We start from the raw sequence: 26,696 nt of genomic DNA on the forward strand, positions 1-26,696 counted from the left end.
AAATAAGCCATACAGAGAAAGACAGATACCATATGGTTTCACTCTTATGTGGATCCTGAGAAACTTAACAGAAACCCATGGGGGAGGGGAAGAAAAAAAAAAAAAAGAGGTTAGAGTGGGAGAGAGCCAAAGCATAAGAGACTGTTAAAAACTGAGAACAAACTGAGGGTTGATGGGGGGTGGGAGGGAGGGGAGGGTGGGTGATGGGTATTGAGGAGGGCACCTTTTGGGATGAGCACTGGGTGTTGTATGGAAACCAATTTGCCAATAAGTTTCATATATATATATATATACATATACATATATATTTATATATATATATATATATAAAGAATAGTCCAATAGCACAATGTAACATTTAAACCACTAATCCAGAAAATAAAAAATCTCTATATAAAACTTTTAGCATTGTATGCAGTGCTGGGGGGCTCAGTTGGTTAAACATCTGACTGGATCTCAGCTTAGGTCTTGATCTCAGGATTGTAAATTTAAGCTCAGTGTTGGGCTCCACACCCAGCATGGAGCCTACTTTAAAAGGAAAACAAAACAAAACACTTGGAATTATCTTAGATCATTTTAAAAACTTTCTGAAAAATCTTAACATTCTGGTGAATGATCTGCTTTTGGTATACCTGCTAATTCTGTTTACTGTTTAGTAGTTTGAAACTCTGACCATCAATCATGAACCACTTCAACAGTCCTATGTAGAAAAACTATCTCCCTTCTCTCTTTTCACTCAGTGAAAAACTGTGTACAATAGGGACACTATTATGATACGAGTCGGGGTGATATTGTGAAAGACTAGAAATGAGTAGATCTAGTTTTACATTAATGCCTTACTAAATGTGTCATCTTGAGTATGTCGTTTTACTTTTCACAGGTTTAGTTTCTTCACAGGCAAAATGGAGATGAAAATTTTTGCCATTTACCTCAAAGAGTTGTTGTGAGGATGAAATTAGAGACAACACCAAGAAAGGAGAAAAGGAAAGAATGTGTTTTGCAATCTATTTCCCACATGACTGTATACAGGTTTAACAGAAGATAGCTGGGTTTTAATTTTACAATTTAAAGTAACTGATTTGACATCCATCCAGTCCCAACCCTCCCTTCATTACTTTCCTTTTTAGTAAATTCTAACACCTAGAACTCTTCCCCCACCACCTATCCAAATACTGAATAACCCCTAGGAGATCATATAGACCTTGTCTTTAAGCCAGTGTTTTCCAAACTGTTTCCTGTAGAAAAGTGGTTAACAAGGTATCATTTTTAAGAGTTTTATGGCCAAATGTGATTGGAAAATATTGTATTAAACAAAATTAAACAAGACTCTTCCAAGCCTTCATTTTGATGCTGTACATGGTCAATCTCAGGGATGAATATAACATTTTGTGTCTTCCAACTTATGTGACCCTCTTTTCTCATGCAGTATTCCTCAAATCACTTTGAAAATACTTATTTCAGATAAGCATGAGTTGTGTACACACCCATACACTCCCTCTGGTACTTTGAGATTCTCAGAATGAAAAGCAAAATCCCAAATACTAAATGAATTTTCCAATGGTGACTACTACTTCTTGGCAGCAAATTAAGTAAGATATGGATTACTCAATCAGATCATTAGGTCTCCATTTAAGGTACTGCAGCCACAAACTGATGGGACACCAGAGCAGTAGTCATACTCAGATACCTTTAGCTACGAGCAGTCACTACTCTGTAAAGCCACTGAGTGTAATATCTGGGAGAAACAATAGATTCATCCTTACATTCCAATTAAAAAAAAAAAACCCACTATGTTGACCCCTTAAAAAACATACATTCAGGTTAAACCTGACCCTTGGGCCACAAATATGGATCCATTGTTTGTAAAGTACATCACTAAATTTCTACATTACCATCTAGAAAGTAAGGGCCATTCATTCATTCATTCATCTTATTTGTGCTAATCACTGATACATTTTTTTAAGGTTTTAAGTAATCTCTACACCCAGTGTAAGGCTTGAACTCACAACCCTGAGATCAAGAATTATACACTCTACTGACTGAACCAGCCAGACACCCCTAATCACTGATACTTTTGTTATTTTTATATTTTATAATCTAAGCCCCCATTTAACCATTAGACTGGAAAAGATGACACATAAACCAACAAAATTTAGTAATACTCTGATAGAGGTATAAATATTGAGATGATGGAGAAAGGTAAATAAAAGTGGGCCACTAGAGGAAATAGAGGGCATTCTGGACAAAGGAAAGAATAGTGTCAGAAGCATATACAAAATTAAGTGAAATAGAGTTTCTGGGCTGGAGAGGCATCAGAAGTCTCATTTATTTAATGCCAGGAACTGAGCTAGATTCTGGGTCCCTGGCTGGTGCACCCAGGGAGTGTGCGCCCGAACCCCAGGCATCGCCCAACAGACCCCCAAAGCTTGGCCAAGGCAACTTCAGATGAGCCCCCCACCCCAGCCCCTTGTGAGCACAGCAGGTGGCGCTCCATCCCAGCTGAGCTGGGAGAGGTTGGGGAGGGGATGCAGGGCCACGGGCCCGTAGACCTTTGGTGGGGAGCCTGAGAGTCACCCAGCAGCTGGCATGGTGCACAGCATACTCACACAGCCTTCAGACCCAGATTTCAGACACCCAACAGCTGGCAAGGCCTGCCCCTTAACGTCCCACCCGGCAGGGCTAGACAAGGGGTCCCAGACCTGGCAGGTGCTCTGTCCCGCCTTCCTGCAGCCGCCTGGGTCCCCAATCTCACCATTTCCCTCCCATATGCTGCCTTCCTCACTCCCAGGGTCTGTGGGTCTCCTCTTTTTGGAGGAAGGGGAAGATTAAGAAGAGGTTTGCCAGTTGGGTGGGGAGCACAGGACCTCCTTCAGACCTAGGCAGGAGTCTGTGAATTGTGGAGGGGTTGTCAGGACTGTCTTTGGGTTTGGAGCCTTTGACAGCAGGCTGGGGGCAGTGGGGAGGCCTGTCCGCCCCTCCTGCTCCACAGACCTGACCTGGACCCCTCCTCACACCAAGATCTGACTCCCATGTGGCAAATCCCTTCAGAGTCTTACTGGGATTGGAAGAAGCCCTCTGGCACAGAGACTCCTAGAGGCCTTCAGGAGGTCTCCAGCTATCAACCCTGAGACTCTGCTCCCTACCAAGCCCCACATGCTCCCCTTCCAGATCAAGCATGGTGTCCAGGGTCTGGGGGCGGGGTTGAGTAGGACCCTGGATGGAGGCAGCTGCCCCTACTCCTCACTGATGGAGTTGGGCCACTGTTCAAGAAAGAGGGGACAGAACCTTCTGGAGGTGGGAGCTGGAGGTCCAGGCTGGCAGCGAACATAGCTGCTCTGTCTCCCCTAGGTCCTGCTGAGCCTGCAGGTATAGCTGATAAATAAAATACTCTTTTTATCAAAGGATTCAGTCTAGTGGTGAAGACAAAAGAAAAAAAAAAAAAACAAGAGGATAGCAGCATGATAAACGCTATGCTAGATAATTTCCACAAGATACTGTGGGATTACAGAGTTGACTTGGAAATGTAAGCACGAGCCAGATCATGAAAGATGAAAGACCTACAGGCCATGCTACAGATTTCGGACCTAATCTCGAATTATGAGGAGACCTGAAGTGTTTCAGGAAGGCAAATGACATCAGACTTGTATCTTAGAAAGACACTGATGCAGTGTGGAGAGCAGGGGAGACTGAAGCAAATACTTTTGCCAATACGTAATTCAGTTTTCCATAAAATAGAAATTGTAGACTATGACCAGATTATAAGAAAAGTATTAAAAACATATATTCTACACATGCAGAATGTAATAGATCGAGTGATCTGAGACACTGAGTCTAACATCAATGAAGGGAACAAATGAAAGAACACAGTTGGACTAAAAAAGATGTCACCTGCAGCCTTCTTCCCGCCCCGCCCCCCACCCCCACTGCATGTTTGCGTCGTCACGGCCGGGGGTAGTCTGGATGTATCCAGTGGTGACTGGGACTATCAGAGGGCAACTGCTACCAGGATAAGAGATTTATAAACAGCTTAGTAATGAAGACTCTTCTTTTACCACCTATCAGGAAAAAGCAGATATTCAAGCTGTTCTGTAGCAAAGATCCTGTTAAGAACCTAAGAATGCATGTTAGGCAAAATTTCAAAGGCAAATCAACAAAATGCTGTTTCAGTGAGTCATCAAGGTCACAGCTTCTTCCAAAGACATACAATCTGATGATGTATTTCCATCTCTGAATATAAAAAATCTTCCTTGCTATTAGGTTAACAAATGACTCCATTTCTCCAATCTAATACAGAACATACTAAACTCTTAATCTTTTAAAAAAAGAAAACCTCACAATTTTAGGTATCTGTGAAAGGTTTGTGATTTGCTAAACACAAAACTGTGTCACCTAAGGAGAGGTAAGATTTAAAGGTGGCTTGCTTTTTCTTCCCCTTTTTATTTGAATGACTTGAGGTCTACCAAGATAAAGTACTACAACATTAGTACAATTAAACCTTAGCCTCAAGGAACCTTTTATAAGGCCTAAGGAAACCTTAGCCGCAAGGAAATGTTGCATCAAGACATCCTGCTATCAGTGAAGCTGATTTCCAATTAAGTTGCTTCCTACAAAAATGGAAAATAAACACATCTTGCTTTTAGAACATGACATGATTTTATGTATTATTCAAAAGCATGTGTTTTAATATAATGAATTACCTATTCCATTTACACAAGACCCTGTTTTCTGAGAACCACACTTAAAATTAAAAGTCTTGGGGCGCCTGGGTGGCTCAGTTGGTTGAGCGTCCAACTTCAGCTCAGGTCACGATCTCACGGTCCGTGGGTTCGAGCCCCGCATCGGGCTCTGGGCTGATGGCTCAGAGCCTGGAGCCTGCTTCCGATTCTGTGTCTCCCTCTCTCTCTGCCCCTCCCTCGTTCATGCTCTGTCTCTCTCTGTCTCAAAAATAAATAAATGTTAAAAAAAATTAATTAAAAAAAATATATATATTGTTTAAAAGTCTTTATGTTATGCCAACCATTGGTCCCAGTACAACAGAGCTTATTATATTTAATAGATCTGGTAAAATGGAGGTGGTGAACTGGCAACCCAAGGGATAAATGTGGCCCAGGAACAAGTTTTCCTTGGTCTGGACAGCCTTTGCTTAATTGAATTAGCAGTTAACATTTACTTGGAGATAAGCAATTTACATGTTTCTATGTCAGAATAAAGATACATTACAAAGTACAATGTAAAATTCACATGAATTTAAGATAAAACAGATTTGCTCCTGATTTCCTTGATTATTCTCTTTACATCTCTATTAGGTTATCTTCTTAGTAAAGTTTGAAAAGCATTCTCCTGAGCTGTCATACTGAATATACATTATAGAAAGAACTGTATTGAAATGGCTAACTTTTAGGTTTTTGTACTTGGAGAAACAAATTTCACTTATTTAGAAAATTAGTTTTGGGGCGCCTGGGTGGCTCAGTCGGTTAAGCGTCCGACTTCGGCTCAGGTCACGATCTCACAGTCTGTGAGTTCGAGCCCCGCATCAGGCTCTGGGCTGATGGCTCAGAGCCTGGAGCCTGCTTCCGATTCTGTGTCTCCCTCTCTCTCTGCCCCTCCCCCATTCATGCTCTGTCTCTCTCTGTCTCAAAAATAAATAAAAACGTTAAAAAAATTAAAAAAAAAAAAAGAAAATTAGTTTTAGCAAACCTAATTATTTGCCAATTATGTTGCATTAGAGCACTGTTATCTGAAGTAAAAGAATTTTCAGTTAACACAACTTGTGGAAACTGAGCTTTTCTGTGATTAATACGCAATGTGAAAGAAGAACCAGAAGTTTTTATAAAATAAATGACACAACTGGATATATAATATGACACAAAACAGAATCTTGACTTAATTAGCCACAATATTTTTAGGTCTCAAATTGAGAGAGATCTGTGAGGTCCTAGAAAGAGTTCTAAATAATCATTTTCATTCTACACCATAATGTGCAAGGAAAACTTCAGAGACTGAGCCAATTTCTCTCCTACAAAGCAAGATTCCTACAAATCAATCCCAAATCAAAGAAAAAAATATACACATATTAAGGTTTATTTCTGAGAAAGAGAGAGAGATAGAGAGACAGATGGAGAGACAGAATCTGAAGCAGGCTCCAGGCTCTCAGCTGTCAGCACAGAGCCTGATGTGGGGCAAGATCATGACCTGAGCCGGAGTCAGATGCTTAACCAACTGAGCCACCCACACGTCCCCCAAATCAAGGAATATTTTTAAAAGAAGGCAATTCTCCAATTTCTTAGTTGCATTTAAATGTTTGACAAACCTTTTATTTAACATAGTAATTCTTACAAACAGCTAAAATCCATTCTGCTATTGGTTGAAAGGGTTATATCTTAAGGTATCATAAAGATTAACAAGTACACATCTACGGAGTACTTTGGCATACTACAATAGAAACATAAAGATGTTTTATTGTATGTTTTTGACATCTCAATATTTTGCAAACTTACCTGCACATTTCTTCCAGTAATTGCAAGCCTTTAACGTCTGTTCTTTATCCAGACTAACATTCCTTAATACTTACTTCCCTATCTTTCCCAAGTTCATCTTTTCCCCCAGAGGTTATGATGCAAGATGTCTATAACCAAATCAGAGGTTCAAAAGCTTTCTTTCTTTCTTTATAAATCAATTCAGTGCTTTATTTTTACTTAGATGTTTGATTTTAAGCATTGCTTCTATCTCTACTTCATGCCACTGTTTGTGGCTTTTTTCTATTACTGCGTTTACTACTTACTACAGACCCTAGTGAATTACTCATGGCTGGTGTAGCACTGTCCTCAGCAGGAAAGCAAAGGTGGTGGCTGCCTTCATGAGAACTATTCCACAGAGAGAGAGCAGGGAATATCTTCCTATTTTAACTAATTCATATAAATGCTTCCTTCCATTAATATGGGTAACCAATAACTATCCTTACAAATAGTTATTTTGAAATATATAAAGTCTTAGGAATAGCAAAACACTGGATACAGTATTTCAATTGTAGAAGGAATTTTTGAAAACTATTTTTTAATTTTTTAATTTATGGATTAAATTAATGTCTTTTATGTATTTATCTTGAGAGAGAGCAAGAGAGCAGGGGAGGGGCAGAAAGAGAGAGGGAGAGAGAGAATCCCAAGCAGGCTCTGTGCTATCAGTGCAGAGCCCCATGCAAGGCTCGGTCTCACAAACTGTGAGACCACGACCTGAGCCGAAATCAAGAATCAGATGCTTAACTGACTGAGCCACCAGGCACCCCTTACACTATTTTCCATTATTTTTTTCATTTGAAGACACTTAAGTAATTTTATTTTAACACTTATCAATTCTGGATTATGTATACTCCACCTGAAGCAGAAAGGGAACAGATGAAATGCAACAGTTAGGACAATAGTAAAAGAGAAATAGTACAGAGCCTTACTGGAAGGGATGTTGCTGCTTTGTTCCCTGGCAGAGCCACAAGGGCAGGAAGAGAGAAATCTACACCTATAATGTTGTGGATGGATAGCCTGTCTGGGGAGCCCTTCCCAGTCTTCCTAAGGCATTCATTAACACTGTATTGAGTTGAGACTGAAGTCATAACTAAAAGAGGACGATGGGTGCCCTTACTGGGAGATACTTTTGTCTCACAGTTCTAAAAAAACCAGCAAAATCACTATTACATAAGTATATATCATAAAGAGGAAAAAATATCTTCAATGTCCTCATAATTAGCTTCTGCCAGAGGCATGGATCCTTGCCAGCAAAGTGAGAGGATCTTTCCATCTGGTGCCCTTTGGGTGCTGGGGGTGGCAAAGGGACAGCCAGGCTAAAACCATGCTGTGAAACAGTGGTGTGCTGGAGCCCCATCATTCTGGCTTGTGAGGACTGAATTTTTATTAATTTGCAAGCAGTTCATGTTACACTGCTTGAAACTGATCATGGTGGAAGTATTCATATTTACATCATGGACACTGAGAGCTGGTTTTCCAACATGCCATTGTGTGGAAGTCAGCAGCACTTGAAACAGACTCCTGGTTCTGCACCTTACTATATGTGACCTCAGGAAAGTTACTACACTTCTCTACGTCAATTTTTTCAACTGGTAAAACTGCAAGTATTGCACCTCATGTGAGGAACTAAAAATGATAAGTTATAAAGTACTAAGCAATCAGAGTAACAAGCAAATATTAAGTAAGTAGTATTAATATCAATGCTAGTTATAATCTGTCACACATTGATGGTTCATGTGACTTTGTCCTTAAATTTCAAAGCAATTTTAATGGAGCAAGGGTCCTTAAATAAAAGGGCAATGTCAACAATTTCATAATAATACAAGTATATGGAGAACAAATGTTTTTGTTCGCTCTTCCCCTGCTACCCTCAAGGCAAAATTTCTAACTTAGCATACACTTAATTTACTTGGCCTTCTGTACAAATATCATACAACTAAAAAGTATTAGAAAGTATTACAATGCCAAAGAACCCCATGCTTATGGTAAATATTATATGAATATAGGGCCCAGGCTCAATGTGTGAATAGTAATGTAACACAATGGACCTTTACAAAGATATCAGAAAGCAGGCCTTACAACTGACCAGGAATCTCAAACTGACAGCAAATACAGCAGCCCAAACAGATGTTTTATTTGCATACAGAGTTTTTTCTTCTTCTTTTCTAAAATATGACTGTAAATAAATGCCTTTAAGAGATCAACTTAGGCCCACCAGTCCCCATTTCTTACATCTAGGAAAGTCTGAAGGAAACCAGAAGCAAGCTTCTAAGAGTCCTCTCCAAATGAAGTCACAAAGGATACAAGTAACTTCTCCAGCAACTGAGTTCTAAGAACAGGTAAAGAGTGGTCTACCAAGGAAACTTGTTACAGATCAGCACCCAAGGTTTTTATTGGGAACTAGTACAGAAGCACCCCTATGCCTACCATGTTCTAAAGTTCCAGACTCTCAAAAGGAAAAGAGGTGTCCAATATAAACACTGTTTGCACAACTCAGGCACAGCAGACTACTCTTACCATTTAAGGAAAGTTTTATTTCAGTCAACTGTTTACCAGTCAAGTTCTCAGACTAAGGCCAACCTTGCAAGCAGACCTTTCTAAGTCAGTGGTATCAGGCCTGCTATCAACTGCTTTTGCACACCTACCTTTAATTTTTCTTCCCTGATAGCCAGAGGAGCCTCGTCCCAAGGTCTTTACCTGATACCCCAAAGCCTTCTTTCTCTCATACAAAAGCAACCCATTTGCCAACCACTAATTATCCCCACTGCTCCAGTTTTATTAATGCATACGAAAATAATTCAACTGTTATCTTATCTAGCCAAACAAAAGTTGACTTATTTTCCCAATGTTATTAAATATCACTCTACTAATCAGAACCTCTAGTTAGCATGAGCTAGCCTGGATCTACACTGAGATAGGATTCCAGACAGAGGTAGAAAACAAGTCACTTAAGTTGTCCATTGGCTTTATCATGTAAATATATAATTTCCATTTGACTTGCTGGAAATACTGAAAATAGTTCAAGGACTCTTATTACTACCCTGAAGACTCTTCTCATCTCTCACTTCCAATCTTACTCAACAAAGTGCACAGTGCAAAGCCAAATGGATTTGGTATCTAGGTTTCCCAGGGGCAGTCAGCCCCCAGGAAGTAGGACAAAAAGTGCACTGGCTGCCAGTTTTGCTGTATGAGGGCGCCACTGAAGAGCCACTTCTAAGCCACCGGTGAGGATGCACCTGACCCTTAACAGCTTTCAGCATTCTCTCACCCCAGATCCCTTCTTCAACTCCCAGGAAGCACTGCACTCCTTCCTGCAAAGGTCCAGAGCCACACAAAACAGATATTCTCAGTTTCTGTCAAGTTTAAAAATACTCAAGGGTTGGGAAGCTGAGGGCCACCATGGCTGTCAGCAAGAGGGTGAGCAGGGTTCAGCAGGCTCCACCTGGAATTATATTCAAGTCCAATAGCCCATGCTAGACCCCATGAACCACCTCACGGACCTGTCTCCTGGGGGACCTAATGCTTAGATCACAAAAACCGGCATCCTGGAACTCCTGGACATTGATGGGACAATCAACTGAGAATGACCAGAGCTTGAGCACTGCTTTGGTTCCATTCTGATAGACTTATCTTGTGCATGGAAAGTTTAGCACTGTTCTGCCAATGTGTGCACTGGAGAGGACCATGGTCACTCCAACAACAGTGCAGACTGCCTTCCATTGAAGGATTCAGATCCTGACTATCTGCTAGGGGTCGACAAGGCCTTGAGGGTGGAGGCCAGAGACCATCAGGTGACTCGGCTATCCTGGTCCCCTTGTGTAGCATGTTTCTGAATCCCAAGACTAGCTCTGAAGCTGTGTTTTTGCTTCACAGCTGGGGGCGGGGAAGGATGTATGACATCATGTCATAATCCACTCAGATACTAAATAGAAATTTAAGCAAATTTTATGGAGGCCTTGTTCTAATGAATCCCTTTTATTCAATTAAAGTGGTTTAAACAGTACACTAGGCATTTGTTGACAGCATTCTCCCAAAGGGTGGCCTTTGAAGTACAGCCAGTAGGATTGCTGGTGCTATTTACTCGAGCAACCCAAGTATAGGTTTATCTCCTCAAGCCGGAATTGGGTTAAAATAAAGACTGTAAAGCCACAGGCCAAGCAGTGTCAGTTCTCAATCTGTGGAGCAGCTGATCTTCCTGTCTTCCAGGGAAATGAGAGAACACTCATTTTGATCCAATGGTGGGAAATCTCTTCCCCAATTGGTAGGGTTTAGGGTAGGACACCAAATTAAAGAATATTGGTAGGTAAATCTTAGCCATCTCTTTCAGCACTAATGGGGAAAAAAGCAAATAGCATTTTCATAATTATCATAAATTTTAAATGAGTGAAATCCTTATTCAGTCGATTGCAATGTCCGAAATAAAAATCACAAAATGACTGCCAAAACAGGAATAAAGACAATAGTTGCCCTTGTTAGTATTTAGTACAATCTCAGCACTTCTAAATAAAAAGTGCCCATTAAAAATCTCGAGAAGCAGTTGAAAAGGTTTCTTCTAATAAAGGAAAATAAATAGCAAAACTAAAATTATTATAATCCTAAAATAAGCTTTACATAATGGCTTCAAAAGGCTTGTCAGATTCTGTCATTTATTACAACAAAAATCTGCTGGCCACAAGTCCAAGGAACTGTATTATAGCAAAAATGCTAAAATAGGGCACACACCACAGGCAAATGGAACCACGCAGTTTCACCAAGCCTACAAACAGATTTTCAATCACTCACAAAGCCAAGTTGAACCTCATGTATTATAAAAGCGTGCAGAAAGTTAATTTAACCAAAGGTAGTCTGCCTTTATCATCTCAACACTATGCCTTTCAGATAAACATCAGCCAATTTCTCCTCAAAAATTTAAGGATTTCAAAGTTTTTTAAGCCTCATAATACACAAAACTATGTGCCACGTGTCTAAATGGAGCAATATCGAAAGTGTTGCTCATACCCTTCACATCATGATCTTCTAACCTTGAAAATAATTGTTAAAACTCCACTATTTTCTTCTTTAAATGAGTGCTGATTTATTTGACAATGATTAACAATGACAACAAAGCATTAAGAAGTTCATGGGCAAGTATCAAGTCTAGCTCTCCAAAATGCCTATGGAGCCTAAAAAAGATGGGAGTGTAATAGCATAGGGGAACCAAAGACTGTATGATCTACCTAAGGCCCTCAAAATCAAATGGAAAATGCAAACACAGTGTGAGCTGCATAACACTGGTCTCTGGGTTGGCTAATGGCCTACATGTCTGTAACTCCCAAATGAAAGCCTAGAACCAGACTCTTAAGCTTCTTCCAAATATAGCTGCTTCCTGCCACAAAGTCTATCTAACAGATTCTTCATAGATTCTGACTAGTGCATAGTAGTTTACATATAGGCTATGGCACTCACCTGGAGATTTCCTATCACATATTTACATGTACTGAATGGGAGTTAACTATAACATATAAATAACTGGAATGTTTTTTAAAGCCTTTTTTTTTTTTTTCTTTTTATAAGACTATAAATAATTGCTTTAGTTACGTAAAAATGAAATACCACTACTGAAGTAGCGTTTTACCTGTTTAAGAAATCGGTCAGATGCATTGCTGTGTTTGGCCAACACACTTGGCAGAGATGGATTTGCATATTCAAACTGAGGATTGTAGGTATAGTCAGACTTGAAAAATCTCAGTTTTTCTTTCTCCAAGTTGGTGGGCTTTATAGCAGTCAGTATACAAAATTTCTTCCCAGAAAAGTCATCTCCCTTTTCAAAACTTCTAGACAGCTGAGGCTGTGGCTTTGGCTTTGGCAGAGTGGAGAAATGGCGTCGCTTTACCCTGTTTTTGGGTTTAGGCGGCAGTACTATGCTGCTCCCTGTAACAGAGATATCATGTGTAAACTTTATAGGACTCGACACTGAACTAGTGACAAAGACACCAGGCTGCCTTTCTAGGCAGTACCAAGTACCACTGCTCATCACAGGCACTGGGGCTTTCATCTTGCGAAGATCTTTACTACGAGAAGAACTAGGAGATTTGCTGGGCTTTCTACATCTTTTGGAGTAGGTGGAGGAAGGCTGTTTTTGTGAATGATGCTTTTTCTCCTCTTTGCTCTGTAGCAGAACATTGTAACTACTGGTTCCAGTTGTGAAAATGTCCTTTAGTATCCCAGTAGATAAATGTGAAATGCTTCTTTTGCTGTCAGTGATCAATGACTCTTCTGCATTTAGAACAGACTTCTTAGCAAGTTCTTGCTCAGGCCAGTGAAGCTTTTCTGTGTTAATAAACAAAATCAAAACAAAAGAAATAACAAAGATACCAGATGAAGCAAATTGCTTATTATACAAAAAGTACTCTGAAGGTTCTGCAAACCTTATAATTTTGCAACGATCTTTAGAAAAGACATTTTAAATATTAAATATATTACCAAGGTTTGGTCATGCTAGACATTGTCACTTCTATATAAGCATATATATGCTAAATTTTAAAAATTCTCAGCTTGAAGCCATTAAGATGATCAAAGTTTAATATCAATGTGAGATAATACACATAAGTAATCTGAATATTCAACTCTACCAATAACTATAATTTCACAGTAAGGACATAATTTTCAATAGTAAATAACAATATCAAAGCAAGACCCAAGGCATTTAAAAGCCAATACAATCTTGAAATTAGATTTTGTAAATAAAGATAGCTATCAGGAAAAGAAGGACAACACTGCCTTATTTATCTCAGAAACAATTTTTAAAATTAAATAAATGATATGTGTATGTTAAAGCATGTTTTCATAATGTCACTCAATTGTTTGATTTTCTTAATTCTAGGCTACAGGTTAAAAGAAAATTAAGGTTTTTTTCCTTGCCAAATCTGAAAAAAAACTGTAACTGTTATTACCTAGACATAAGAATATCAAATGGTAAATTAAGGAGAGGTCAGTTTTGCCTTTAGATTTCACAGTGCTTTAAAGAGGTACGAACCACCCGATATACTGACGCTCATGCTCTGCTTTAAAACTGTGTTGACCTGCATTGTTTCATTCCACAAATACATGGAATACTACTAACTAGGTACTATGAGAAACATACGTTATGAGAAACATCTTTATGAATCTACTGCCTCTGCCTTCAACCAGCTTCCAATCTGGCTCTGAAGGCAAGGCAAGCCTATGAAGATTTGAATAGTAATACAAGACAGTATAAGTTTAAAAGCAAAAAGCAGAAAATACAGAGTTCAGAGAAGGAAGAAAGTAATGTGAAGAGAAACATGAGATTTCGGCTAGACCCTTAAGAACTTTCAGATTCAATTCTAAATTGACGAAGTGTCTGAATTTGTCTTAAATCCTACTTATTAGAACTAGATTCCAGCCCAAGTCCTATCTACAAATATGACCTCTGGCCAAGTATGCTTCTAAACCTTAAGTCTTTCAAATGACATATGATTCTCTCAATTCTCTTTTCCAAGTCTCATGGACCCTTATGCCTCTAGCCCTAACCTTTGGCTCCTACTACGGAAGCAACTTCAATGCTAGCCAACTTGAACAGCTGCCTGCCTTGCTAAGAAACAATTTATTTCAATTTTTTAAAAACTTTATCCACGTACATCTGTCATTCACTCATTCAAGGTTTGACATTCAGGGATCCTTTCTACAATGAGTAGTAATACATAATAATAACAATAATGGCAGATACCATTTGTTGACACATTTATGTGAGTTTGGGATTTCACAGAAAACTATACATGTTGTATCACTTAATCCTCAGAAATGTTAAATCATTTGTTCAATGTTATATTACAATAAAGTAATAAACAGCAAAATGATTTGAGAGTGGGTGTAGGTAATTAGAGTTCAGGCTTGTTATTATGTATATAACATATAACATTCATTCAATTATCAACAGCTATTCAATATTGTCAGCTATAAGCACAGCACTGTGCCTTTTCTTTCTCTGTACAGAACATGTACAGAGACATGGCAGTCTGAATCACTGATGTACTAAGATAGGTACCAGAACCGTGTTTTATTCATCTCTTCCTTTCCAACATCTGGCATGGATCTGGTAGACATTGTTAGTGCACGCTGTATAAATGAATGAATGAATGAATGGCACGACCCTAAACAGGTCATCTCCAACCATTCTAGATAAACAGATATTTGTAGTTCTGGGACCATTCTACAGTTCTATGAAGTCACTGCAGAAGTGGAAATATAACAGGGAAACCAGTGGTTCTCAACCAGAGGCAATTTTGCTCCCCAGGGGGCATATGGCAGTGTCTGGAGACATTTTGGTTGTCACAACAAGGGAGTGGTGCTACTGGCATCTTCTGGGTAGAGGCCAAGAATGATGCTAAATATCCTTCAATGCATCGCACAGCCTCCTACAACAAAAATATCCATTCTAAAATAGTGCTGTGATAGAGAAACCCTGCCCTAAATGTAAGTTTTTAAAGCTTAGAAGTCATAGAGTTTAGGGTAAAGATTTGGTAAAATACCAGGTCAAAAACAGGTAATAATCCAAATACGTAAGGTAATAGTCCCTCTAGTTAACATTTTCTAGGCCAATATGTGAAATTTGAATTCTGGTGTCTTAAAGACAAAAGCAAAAATATGCAGAGGCTAAATGTCTATTCTATGCACAAGATGAGAAGTAGGAGCTAGATACAGGGTCATGTTGAAGGTTGATTACACAAAGAAGCCATTCAATAAATGGAAAAAAACAGCCAAAAATAAACAGAACAAACACAACTTTCATTACAGGCAGGTAGGTCTCAGTCCCTCAGGGGTTTCAGACTTAAATGTTGCCAACCGATAGTCCAAACTGGGCAGGCTTGGCAAACATAGGCTAAGGAACACCAGAGCACAGGCTGTAGCCCAAATGCCCATGAACAATGTCAGTTTCCCTAAAAAGACATCACAAGTTTATGAGACAAGAGGTGATTAGGAAAGGAAGAATGAAATGGACACTAAAAGAAAAGAAAAAAAGAGAAAAAAACCTGCAATAAGAATAAGGGTATCACAAACAGAAAAGTCAGGTGAGAAGTAGGCACAGCCAGGAAGGTAAAGGGAGGTAATCAGGTTTTTTTCTTTTGGTCTTCATAATAAAAGGGGAGAAAGTAACATCAAATTAAAATCAGTGAATAAAACTATTCTAAATAATTCCCAATTTTGATGGTTTATTACAGGTGTGTTGTGTTGAATATATTTGTTTAAAAATGAATTCAGTTTAAAAATGCTTTCTTTGGTTCCTAAAACATAATAGCTATACGACTACAGAGCTGAACTCAGAGTTCTTTTGTTTTGTCATAAGGCATCAGTGATCACTAAATACAGAATTTTGTGGGGGCGCCTGGGTGGCTCAGTCGGTTGAGCATCCAACTTCAGCTCAGGTCATGATCTCAAGGTTCAAGCCCTGCATCGGGCTCTGTGCTGACAGCTCGGAGCCTGGAGCCTGGAGCCTGCTTTGGATTCTGTGTCCCCCCCCCCCCCCCCACCCCTGCTTGTGCTGTTTTTCAACAGAGAACAATGAATAAACATTAAAAAAAATTTTTTTTAATAAATTCAGAATTTTGTTCCACCTCAAACAATCTATCACTTCAGGATTCTTAACGAAAGTCCTAAACCATCTGCCAAAAACACTCAATGGGAGGTGACAGAGTGTGTAGGACAGAACCCTTTCCACCAGGAGTTGTAGCATTTCAGCTCACTTGCTAATTATCTACCTGAGAGGATTAGCCCCAGTACTTTTTAAGCTGCATCTGCTGATGAGTAGGGTTTGGGAGTGCCAATAGTGTATTTATTTAATAAAACGCCAATCATGCCAAATGCTGATATCCCATGAAGTTCATAAAAGTGGGGGTGATCAAATAACTCATGATGAATATAAATTAAGTCCTCAGAATCACACTGATCTTATTTGAGTTGTATTAAAGTGTACTACTATGAGAGACCCTAAAGTACTGTTTTTTTAATTTTAAATATTATTGCTTACTTAAAAAATTACTTTTACACATGCATAAAAACATCATAAAAGGCCAGTAAGATTTCATCTTCTCCTTCTTTTCCCTGAAAAATTAAACTTTTTTTTTTCAATATATGAAGTTTATTGTCAAATTGGTTTCCATGCAACACCCAGTGCTCATCCCAAAAGGTGCCCTCCTCAATACCCATCACCCACCCTCCCCTCCCTCCCACCCCCCATCAACCCTCAGTTTGTTCTCAGTTTTTAAGAGTCTCTTATGCTTTGGCTCTCTCCCAATCTAACCTCTTTTTTTCTTTTTTTTCTTCCCCTCCCCCATGGGTTTCTGTTAAGTTTCTCAGGATCCACATAAGAGTGAAACCATATGGTATCTGTCTTTCTCTGTATGGCTTATTTCACTTAGCATAACACTCTCCAGTTCCATCCATGTTGCTACAAAGGGCCATTATTTCATTCTTTCTCATTGCCATGTAGTACTCCGTTGTGTATATAAACCACAATTTCTTTATTCACTCATCAGTTGATGGACATTTAGGCTCTTTCCATAATTTGGCTTTGTTGAAAGCGCTGCTATAAACATTGGGGTACAAGTGCCCCTATGCATCAGTACTCCTGTATCTCTTGGGTAAATTCCTAGCAGTGCTATTGCTGGGTGATAGGGTAGGTCTATTTTTAATGAAAAATTAAACTTTAAAAATAGTTTTTAATGTTTACTTATTTTTGAGAGACAGAGAGAGAGAGAGAGAGAGACAGACAGACAGTGTGTGAGCAGGGGAGGGGCCGAGAGAGAGGGAGACAGAGAATCTGAAGCAGGCTCCAGGCTCTAAGCTGTCAGCACAGGGTCCGAGGCAGGGCTTGAACTCACAGACCGTTGAGATCATGACCTGAGCCAAAGTCAGCCACCTAACCCACTGAGCCACCCAGGCACCCCTGAAAAATCAAACTTTTAAAAAGCATACACAGGCTTCTTTGGGGGAAGTGTACTCATTTTCCCTCAGAAAATGAGGCAATCAGTCCTACTTTCTCATATTAAAAGTCACTATGTAATGTGACATTTTAGCCATCAGCAATCTTCTTCACTAGAACTTTAGAGTAAACAAAAATAATTTGTTGCTCAAAGAAATCATTCATACCAACCTGATTACCCATATTGAGGGGGGAAAAAAGGAAATAATAATACATTAAAATTGATACTCAGTATATTCACCTACTTGTGAATATACTGAAATTACCAACACAATGAAAGCTTAATTTGTTTCTAGAACAGGTGAAAAGGATACCAGGATTCCTGGCTTCCATCCTCAGCTCTTTCAATCACCTCTCTGTAATATTAGCCTAATCATTAAGCCCATCAGTGCCTCATGTTCCTCATCTAAAGGAAAGAGAGAGGGACTCACTAAACTTTGTTTTTCATGACTGTGAAGAGGTGAGGTTTCACAGTAATTATGAGATTCCCCAGCTGAAAGGAAGATTAGATCACCAGAAACAATGGCTGGTGGAAAATACCATTCAACGAATTTTGACTCAGAAAATGGCAATTTCATACAGTTCACTAGAATTTATGAAACCTAAGAATATGGGATAATCTTACATAATAAGACAATAGATTGATTACAAACAGAAGAAAAGGCAAAACAAAACAATATAGTCCCCAAACAAGATAAACACTTTATCAAGTAGTTGTTCATCACTTAAATGATATAATATCAAGAATAGGAAAAAATGAATAAATTATGGTAACCTGTATAACAGAACACTACATTGCAATGAAAAAGCAGCTAAGGGTGCAAGTAACAATACAGTGCATCTCACAGGCAATACTGTGCAAATGAAGCCAGATCAAAAGAGTACATACAGTATAATTCCATTTTTACATAGTTCAGAAACAGGCAAATCTAATTTATGGTGTTAGAAGTCAGAATAGTGGTTACCACTGAGGGATGGGTTATAACCTAGGAAGAGGCTATCTTCTTCTGGGCAGTGGTTACATATACACAAATTTATTGGGTTACACACTTAAGACTTGTGCACTTTACTGAATGTAAGTTACACCTTAATCTTTTTGCGGGGAGGGGGAAAGAGATACAGGGAGAGACAGAATGCCAAGCAGGCTCTCTGCTGCCAGCGCAGAGCCCGACGCAGAGCTCAAACTCACGAACTGTGAGGTCATGACCTGAGCAGAGATCAAGAGTTGGACGCTCAACCAACTGAGCCACCCAGGAGCCCCACACCTTAATCTTTTAAGATATGTGAAAACATCAGTATCTTTGAAGACATACTTATTGCCCAATTTGCCTTATAACAGATAATCTATTTTTAACATCTCTGAATTCAACAGAACCCCATATAGTTTCTCAACTGTAAGTTAAAAAAGGAGATGAAAAGGCACTGCTCATGTCATTCAGGAACTGAGAAAATTGACTTTACTTCAGGATTCCCAAAAATGTCACAATCCCAGTAAGGAGTACTTCAGTGTTACTCAACTAGTAACAATGATTCTTTATAATGTGATGCTGTTGTTCTTTGGTCAGGAATTGTGTGTTATTATTTTAGTTAGAAATATGCAGGGTATTCTATAATGCCAGAAAATGGTGGTTGTGGTAAAAGAAACCGTTTTAAAAACCATCTGAAATAACAGTGAATGTGCTAGAAAACAAAGTTCCCCATGGTTTTCCCCTTAGGATGAAGACAAAACTCCTGACCGTGGCATATGATGTCACTTACCGTCAGGTCACCCTGCCTCTCTTGCCTCCTTGCACAATGTCGCCCTTACTCAGTCCACTCTAGCTTCCTTTCATTCTGTCAATCCCTCACACTCACCAGCCTCTCTTCAGACACAACACCTCTTCATACACTGTCCCCCATGTTTGGAGAGTGCTTCTTCCCATCAGACTAATTCCCACTCATCCTTTAGTTCAAATACCACTTGTTCCGGAAACCTCCCCTGGAAGGTTCTTTGAAGCACCTGTCACAGTTGTAGTTTTACATTTGTTTGTATGAAGGACTCCTCCAATACTGAAATTGTAAGTCCCATTATGGCAAACATCTGTGTTTGTTTTGCTCATTCACTGACTTGCTCATGAAAGGATGGCCTGAGAGGTAACCAGTATTTGAGAGGAAAGGAAAGGATACCGGATTTGAATGCCTGAAGGTTGAGGGGAAAAAAATCATACCAGGATCACATGAAAAAAATGAAACAACCAGTGATGTGGAAGACAAGTTTTTAAAAAAAAAAATTTTTTTTTAACGTTTATTTATTTTTGAGACACAGAGAGAGAGCACGAACAGGGGAGGGTCAGAGAAAGAGGGAGACACAGAATCTGAAACAGGCTCCAGGCTCTGAGCTGTCAGCACAGAGCCTGACACGGGGCTCAAACCCACGGACCGCGAGATCATGACCTGAGCCGAAGTTGGGACGCTTAACCGACTGAGCCACCCAGGCACCCCTGTGGAAGACAAGTTTTAATGGCAGATGCCTAATGCTATAGGACAAACAGGAGCTACGCACCTAAGTGTATCCATATCAGATGGCCAAACACTGGCCTTAAGAAAACTTTTGTCTCCAGTATTTTTAAACACTCACTTTTGTTAGAAAGGAGCTTCATTTCCAGATGACTCAATCACTTCTTTTATACCATACAAAATATGGGCAGTAGGAAATCATATATTAACATACTCTTATAAGGCTTCTTACAGTTTCCTGTCACTCACTGAATGGGCTAGATGTCTTCTACTTTGAAAACAATTTTATAGTCAAGTGAAATACAATCTTTCCAGGCAAAAATTATTTACAGATTTGCCTGTGATAATAGCTTAAAAAATATCTTGACTCAACTATCAGATAATGCACCACTGATGTTAAATGAGATCTTCATGTCGAACTCTGTGGCTTAAATCAACATATAGTCACTGTAATAGTGTTCTGCCTTTCCTAGTGGTTGAAAACATGGGCTTTGGAATGAAGCTTCTCCAGTTTGAATCTTGGCTGCTTATTAGTTGTGGCCTTGACCAAGTGAACTTCTTTGTGCTGCAGTTTCCATTTCTGTAAATGGGATAATAATACATATTTCACAGTATTCGTGTGAAGATTGAAAATGGTAATATCTATGAAGTACTAAGAACAGTGCCAACCTGTAGTAAGCAGCCTGTGTTAACTATCGGTATTATTAAATTCAATATTATAGTCAGCTCCTACAGAAATACTCCATGGAATAATGTAAATGGGAAAATATTTAGAATCATTAAATTTGGATTTCCAAGGTAAATTTAACAGTAATTACTTCTATATTCTAGAATCGACATTTTAGTGGCTTTAGTACAATAAACTATCTTTAAAAAGCTGTAAGTAGGCAAAAAAAACCCTTTTCTGATTTGATTCCATTTCAAACAGCATACACAGCTTTCTTATTTTGTTCCTCCAGTCGGCAGCTCTATCAGAATGTTATATTTAATTATATTAAGTCATGACTAATAAGTCAAAAGTGAGATATCATATAGGAAGCAATTTCAGAAATATTCTAGTAATTGCTTCCATCCTGAGATTAAAAACCACCAGAAGAAGATGGCTTCTTAGGTATCAACAAGTACTGAGAGGACAGCAAGGGAAAAGGGGGTCATGTTTTCAGCTACATTCTCTTCATAAAGTTTCTAGTTGTCCCAGTTGGGCTTTCTGGTATGTTAGTGAAAACGTTTGCATTAGGGTTCTGGAACTGTTGTTTTAACTAGTCAAGTACCATATAAAAACTATTTTGAGAGGCACCTGAGTAACTCAGTTAAGCGTCAGATTTTGGCTCAGGTCATGATCTTGCAATTTGTGAGTTCGAGCCCTGCGTTGAGCTCTGCACTGGTGGCGTGCAGCCTGCTTGGGATTCTCTCTCTCCCTCTCTCTCTCTCTCTCTGCCCCTTCCCCACTTGTGCTCTCTCTCTCTCTCAAAATAAATAAGCTTTAAACAAATTTAAAAAAAAAAAACTATTTTGAAAAATAACCCGATCAATTATTTCTAAAGGGGCTGTAAATTTGATGCTCTACTTCTCAAATGGCTGTTTTAATTCTTACTGAACTATAGAAATTCACTGCAGAATAATGTATCTCAGGGTATGCAACATGTACAGTTGGATTGATTTCTGCCACTAAATCACAGAAAGGGAGTTGAGGCAAGAGGAATCAGTCTACTATTTCTTAAAGTATCTCTCCTCAAACTTCCAACTCTGCACAGTGAAAAGCAGGAGATCCACTTAGTTGGATCTAAGTGGTATTCTGACTGAATACCCACTTTCTAATACTAATATCATAATGGTATTCTCTCTCTACAATGATTGTTTTGCTTTGGGGAAATTATCATAATTGATATTATTTCTCAATCAGTATCTAATAACCCACACTTTGACAAAATCAAACTGTATTTTTCTGCAAGGCAGTGATTTTCAATGAGAAAGGGGGGGTAATTTTGCCCTCCGGGGAACACTTGACAATGTCTGGTGGCATTTTTGGTTGTCACAACTGGGTGTGTGGGCGAGGGAGGGTATCTAGTACCTGCTCCCAAAAAGAAGGTATGGTATTTTTAAGTAACTTTCAAATTTTTCACCGTATTTTAAGGTGAAAAAATAGTATCTGCATCAAATTACATTTAAAAAACTAATGCCAATTTAAGTTGCTTCCTGTAACTCTTACGCTTCCTGTCAACACAAATAACAATGAGATAAAGTACAAAATCAGCTCCATATTTTATAACATGAATCATGAAATAAAACAGCATAAAATTAAGACCACAAGTATTTTCACTGGAAAAGAATTCAGTTTTAGAATTTAAAAACTAGTCTAACTCTAAAACTTTAGAATTTAAAAATAGTCTGTTTGGTACTGCAGTGCCTGAAACTAAAAAATTCTGGCCTTGACACTAGTTTGCAGATTAAGCATTTCCCTTTACTGTTGTTCGTCATGATACTGGACTACCAAAAACCCTGTCTGGCAGAAATGTTACAGAGAATTAAAGGCAGAATAATGTCCTAGAGAACTCTTCTAATACGTAAGCTAATATTTAAATGATTAACATCAATACCTATTTTTTAAATAATATAAAAGGCAAGTAAATTTTCTGACCTGGGGTCTGAACACCCATTTCTTCTGCTTAGAATCATACATACCATAAAGTGACCTATTAATAGTATTAACCCAAAACGTTCTGACTTAAAAATAAAAGCACAGGAAAAAAAAAAAAAAAACAGAGAGAAATAAACACTGTATAAATACTCATATACTGGAATGTGTTGTTTTGCTTAGCTCTGATTTTTCTGAACATTCTAGAAAATTAGACGCCAGTACAGTATAATGCCTAACTACATAGCTAATATGCTTTGAAATGGCTTATTTACAGCGCACATTTGTAGGATGAGTAATCTGTAGATTATGATTCACTTCCCTAGATTCCATGGCACGTGCTTACTGATAATAAGCGACAAAAGGAAAAGGGACCGTTTTTCTGTCTTCCCTCCGCGAATTTTCCTGAGCACCTCCGGCGCGCCACGCACTTGTTCCGGGCGCCGGGTTGAGCGCCCCGGCCGCGCGCGGAGCCCACTCAAGCCGTTTCCTCGGCCTCCGGGGCGAATGGGGCCCCGAGTCGCCTCACACCCGTCGCCAGGAGCCGGGAGGACACTGTCCGCCCCCGCCAGCACAGGGGCCAGCCCTTCCGGGCACTCACCCGTCACGCGAATGGACTCCAGCATCGTCCCGCCGAGGCCGCGGGCGGCTGGCTGGCTCCAGGGGCGCGGGGGGCGAGGGCCGGCGAGAACCGGCCGGACTGCCTCTAGCCTCCGGCCGGGACCTCAGAGGAGGGGTCGCGGCGGCAGGCTGCTCTCCGCGTCCTGGGGCAGGATAAAGCGGACAAGGACGGACGAAGACGTGCGCACCAGGCTGTGAGAAGCGCTCCCTGCAGACCGCAGGTGCTGGAAGGTACACACAGCGGCTCTACAAGGGGCAGCTGCGCTAAGAACCCACCGCCGTGACGTTGCCGCTCCCCCGTTGCTAGGAAACGCTCCGCGCCGCGGCGTACGCTGCGCTTCACAGAGCTTGCCCGCCACTTGGGGCGCTGGCGCAACGGCGGCCGAGTTCGCAAGAAGAAAGAGGAGGGAAGGAAACTACAACCCCCGGCGAGCACTGCGCAGGCCCGTGGCCCCGGAGATTTGTGGGCTAAGCCCCAGGACAGACTTGGTTCTTCGGCTGCTGGTGTACGTGCATTTTGTCTGATTATTCTTGTAGAGAAGACGTTTGTGCCCTGTTCAAGAGGGCTTAATGCTGCGGTAGCTTCACAACTGAGAGGCGGTGTAATATGACAGCCCAGCTGTGTATTGCAAAGCCAGTCTTCTCCGCCCTTTAGTTAAAAGGTTCGGAAAAGCTAAAACAACTTTAGATTGAACGGTGTTCAGTATTTGCGGAAGCTCAAATACATTTCCAAGTTGAATATCCAAGAATAATGTCCTTAATACTAAAAATACAAATTTTAATTTATGATTGTGCAATTGATACGGCTGGATGTTGTCCTTCGCTTTGTTATTCCTTGGGAAATGTAGAGAGTACACCATTGAACATTTTTTGAGAGCCTGATGTGTGCAAGGTTCTGACGCAGGCCTGGAGGACATAAGGTAAATGACATAGGTCTCACAGAGCTTACAGTCTAGGAGGAGCTCATAGGATAGTGTTGGCACTTTCAAATTTCTGAGCCACATTTTCTCTTCACCCTTTCTCAAGGTTGAGACAGGACACAAGTAGCTGACATGTGTTTTCAAACCCAGGAACAAAAGAAAAGTTATGTTAACATCATAATCTAGAAATAACAGAGAACGTGTGAGAATTTGTATCTTTTTTAGCAATTAGGAGTGAACAGTGGACATTTGAACTATCACAAGTAGTAGATAACCTCACATTATATTGTCTGAAAATCCTGTGAATACTATCTTCAAAATATATCTGGAATCCAGTCATTTCTCATTATAACCCCTGCCACCATTCTGGTTCAAGCCACCACCATCTCTTGTTGGATTATAGCCATAACTATAAATGATCTCAGTTATTTCCACCCTTGCCCTCTTCAGTGGCCAGTGTGGTCCCGATAAAAAGTCAGATGTCACTACTCTGTGCAAAACACTTCAATGGCTTCCTTTCTTTCCTATGAGGTCCTTTATGACCTAGCCTTCCGTCATCTCTTTGATCTCATGTCCCACCACACTCCGTCTTGGTCCTGTCCAGACATGCTGACCTCCTTGATATTTCTCAACTATGCCAAACACTCTTTCACCTCAAGACTTATGTAACTTGGGATTTCCCCTGCCTGGAATGCTCTTTCCCCAAACAGCCAAAGGACTAGCTCCTTCACCTCCTTCAGGACTTAATCCAAATGTCACTTCTCGGTGAGGCCTTTCCTGGCCACTCAATTTAAAATCCCACTTCCTTCTCAGATTTTCTACCGTACTTCTCTGCTATATTTTTTTCCCTTTAGTACCAAACACTAACTTATTGCATAGTTTACTGATTTATCTCCATTGTCTGTCTCCACCCCTAGAATAAAATTTCCATAAATACAGTGATTTTTGCTACCTCACTGCTATATTCCTGGCATCTAGAATAGTACCTGGTACACAATAGATACTCAATAAATATCTGTGAATCAATGAATAAGTAGATAATAGAAAGTATGTATTTTCAATGATAACTCAAAGAAAATAGAATGATATAAAACAGGCATCTGGATAAAGAATACATTTTCAGGGGTGCCTGGGTGGGTCAGTTGGTTAAGTGACTGACTCTTGATTTTGGTTCAGGTCAAGATTTCACAGGTTGTTAGACCAAGCCCCACATTGGGTTCTATGCTGACAGTGCAGAGCCTATTTGGGATTTTTCTCTCCCTCTCTCTGTGCCTCTACCCCCCACCCCTCGCCCCCCAAAATAACTAAACATTAAAAAAAAAAAAAGAATGAATCTTCAGTTTAAAGCACTTGAAACAGTTTTGAGCAATGACTCCTTGCATTCACAAGGGCAGTTATTCTTTCAACATATGTCCCAAGGAAAAAGCCTATAAATGAACCTTAAAAACCTGAATTCCTTATGTACCTAAAACTCTGACACATGCTTTCCAAGTTTGCTATAAAATGTATCTATTAAAGTCACTGCAATTTAAGAACTAATTTCTCAGAAACATAAAGACTCCTAAAAGATGTTTCCAAGTCACATATTCAGCATCTACGTAAAGAATTTACTCTGAATGCTTTTACTAAAGCATGCTTAATCATATTGTCCATATCCATTATATTTTGAAGAAATCAAGATATGTTATTTTATTCATTCTACAGGTATTTATTTATACATGAAGCATTGAGCTTAGTGCTTTTAGACTACATTATAAAACATGATACTTATCCTCAAGAAACTTACTGACTAGTTAGGAAAGGGTTTACACACACACACACACACACACACACACACACACACAAACTAAAGTTAGAAAAGGATGTGCACTAAATGTATACCTCCCTCTTCAACATTCCATTGAACTTAAGCATTCCCCAAATAAACAATTTGATGATGCTCCTGTAGTTCGCACACCTAGAACATTATTTCATTCTTTACTTTTAAAATTATTTTTATGTTCACCCTACCAATATTTTCTTGTGGATAATTTTGATTTCTAAATGCTTTTAGTGATAACTGTTATTAAAGGTGCATATCAATTTAATCAAACCATTCTGAAAAGATATTCTTTGTGTACCATTAGGCATTGAAGTCCTCTTGCTAACAAATTTGTGAATACAAAGAGTTTATCTAATTTCTTACAAAACTAGTACTGTTATCAGCTCCTTTTACCATTCCTGCCTATGCAATTATTCATCCTCATCAAGCTTTGTGCATCTGCTTTGTTAATTATTGATTTGTGCTATGCCTGCTTAGTATTTCCATTGGGTACAGCATCTGCAGCTGTCCACTTGGCTGCTTTTGAGTCAGCATTGTTTTTACATATCCGACAGAACAATGAACAATTCCATCTTTCTGAGAAACTTTCTTTATATCCGTTTCTATATAAACCGTTAATATTGAGACAAAAGGATTGATGTGATTATCAGTTACTACTCCATTTTCAAAGCACTGACCGCAAAATAAAGTTAATAATTTATTAAAACTG

At 39.5% G+C, this 26,696-nt stretch overlaps 1 protein-coding gene across 2 annotated transcripts in view; it reads right to left on the minus strand.

The window, feature by feature from the left end:
* MATCAP2 (microtubule associated tyrosine carboxypeptidase 2) overlaps nt 1–26,696 on the minus strand; it is a 74,848-nt gene that overhangs the window by 34,514 nt on the left and 13,638 nt on the right. The window contains exons 1-2 of one of the 2 annotated variants that reach the window (XM_049641701.1): nt 23,226–23,577; nt 12,130–12,824 (exon numbers count right to left, since the gene is read on the minus strand). In XM_049641701.1, coding sequence (XP_049497658.1) covers nt 12,130–12,824; nt 23,226–23,250 — 720 coding nt within the window. In that variant the 5' untranslated portion in view covers nt 23,251–23,577. Of the gene's footprint in view, nt 1–12,129; nt 12,825–23,225; nt 23,578–26,696 lie in introns of those variants that run through there. The other variant, XM_049641700.1, reaches the window with a different exon arrangement.

This window comes from Panthera uncia, chromosome A2 (genome assembly GCF_023721935.1).
Source record: "Panthera uncia isolate 11264 chromosome A2, Puncia_PCG_1.0, whole genome shotgun sequence".
Classification (NCBI taxonomy): domain Eukaryota; kingdom Metazoa; phylum Chordata; class Mammalia; order Carnivora; family Felidae; genus Panthera; species Panthera uncia.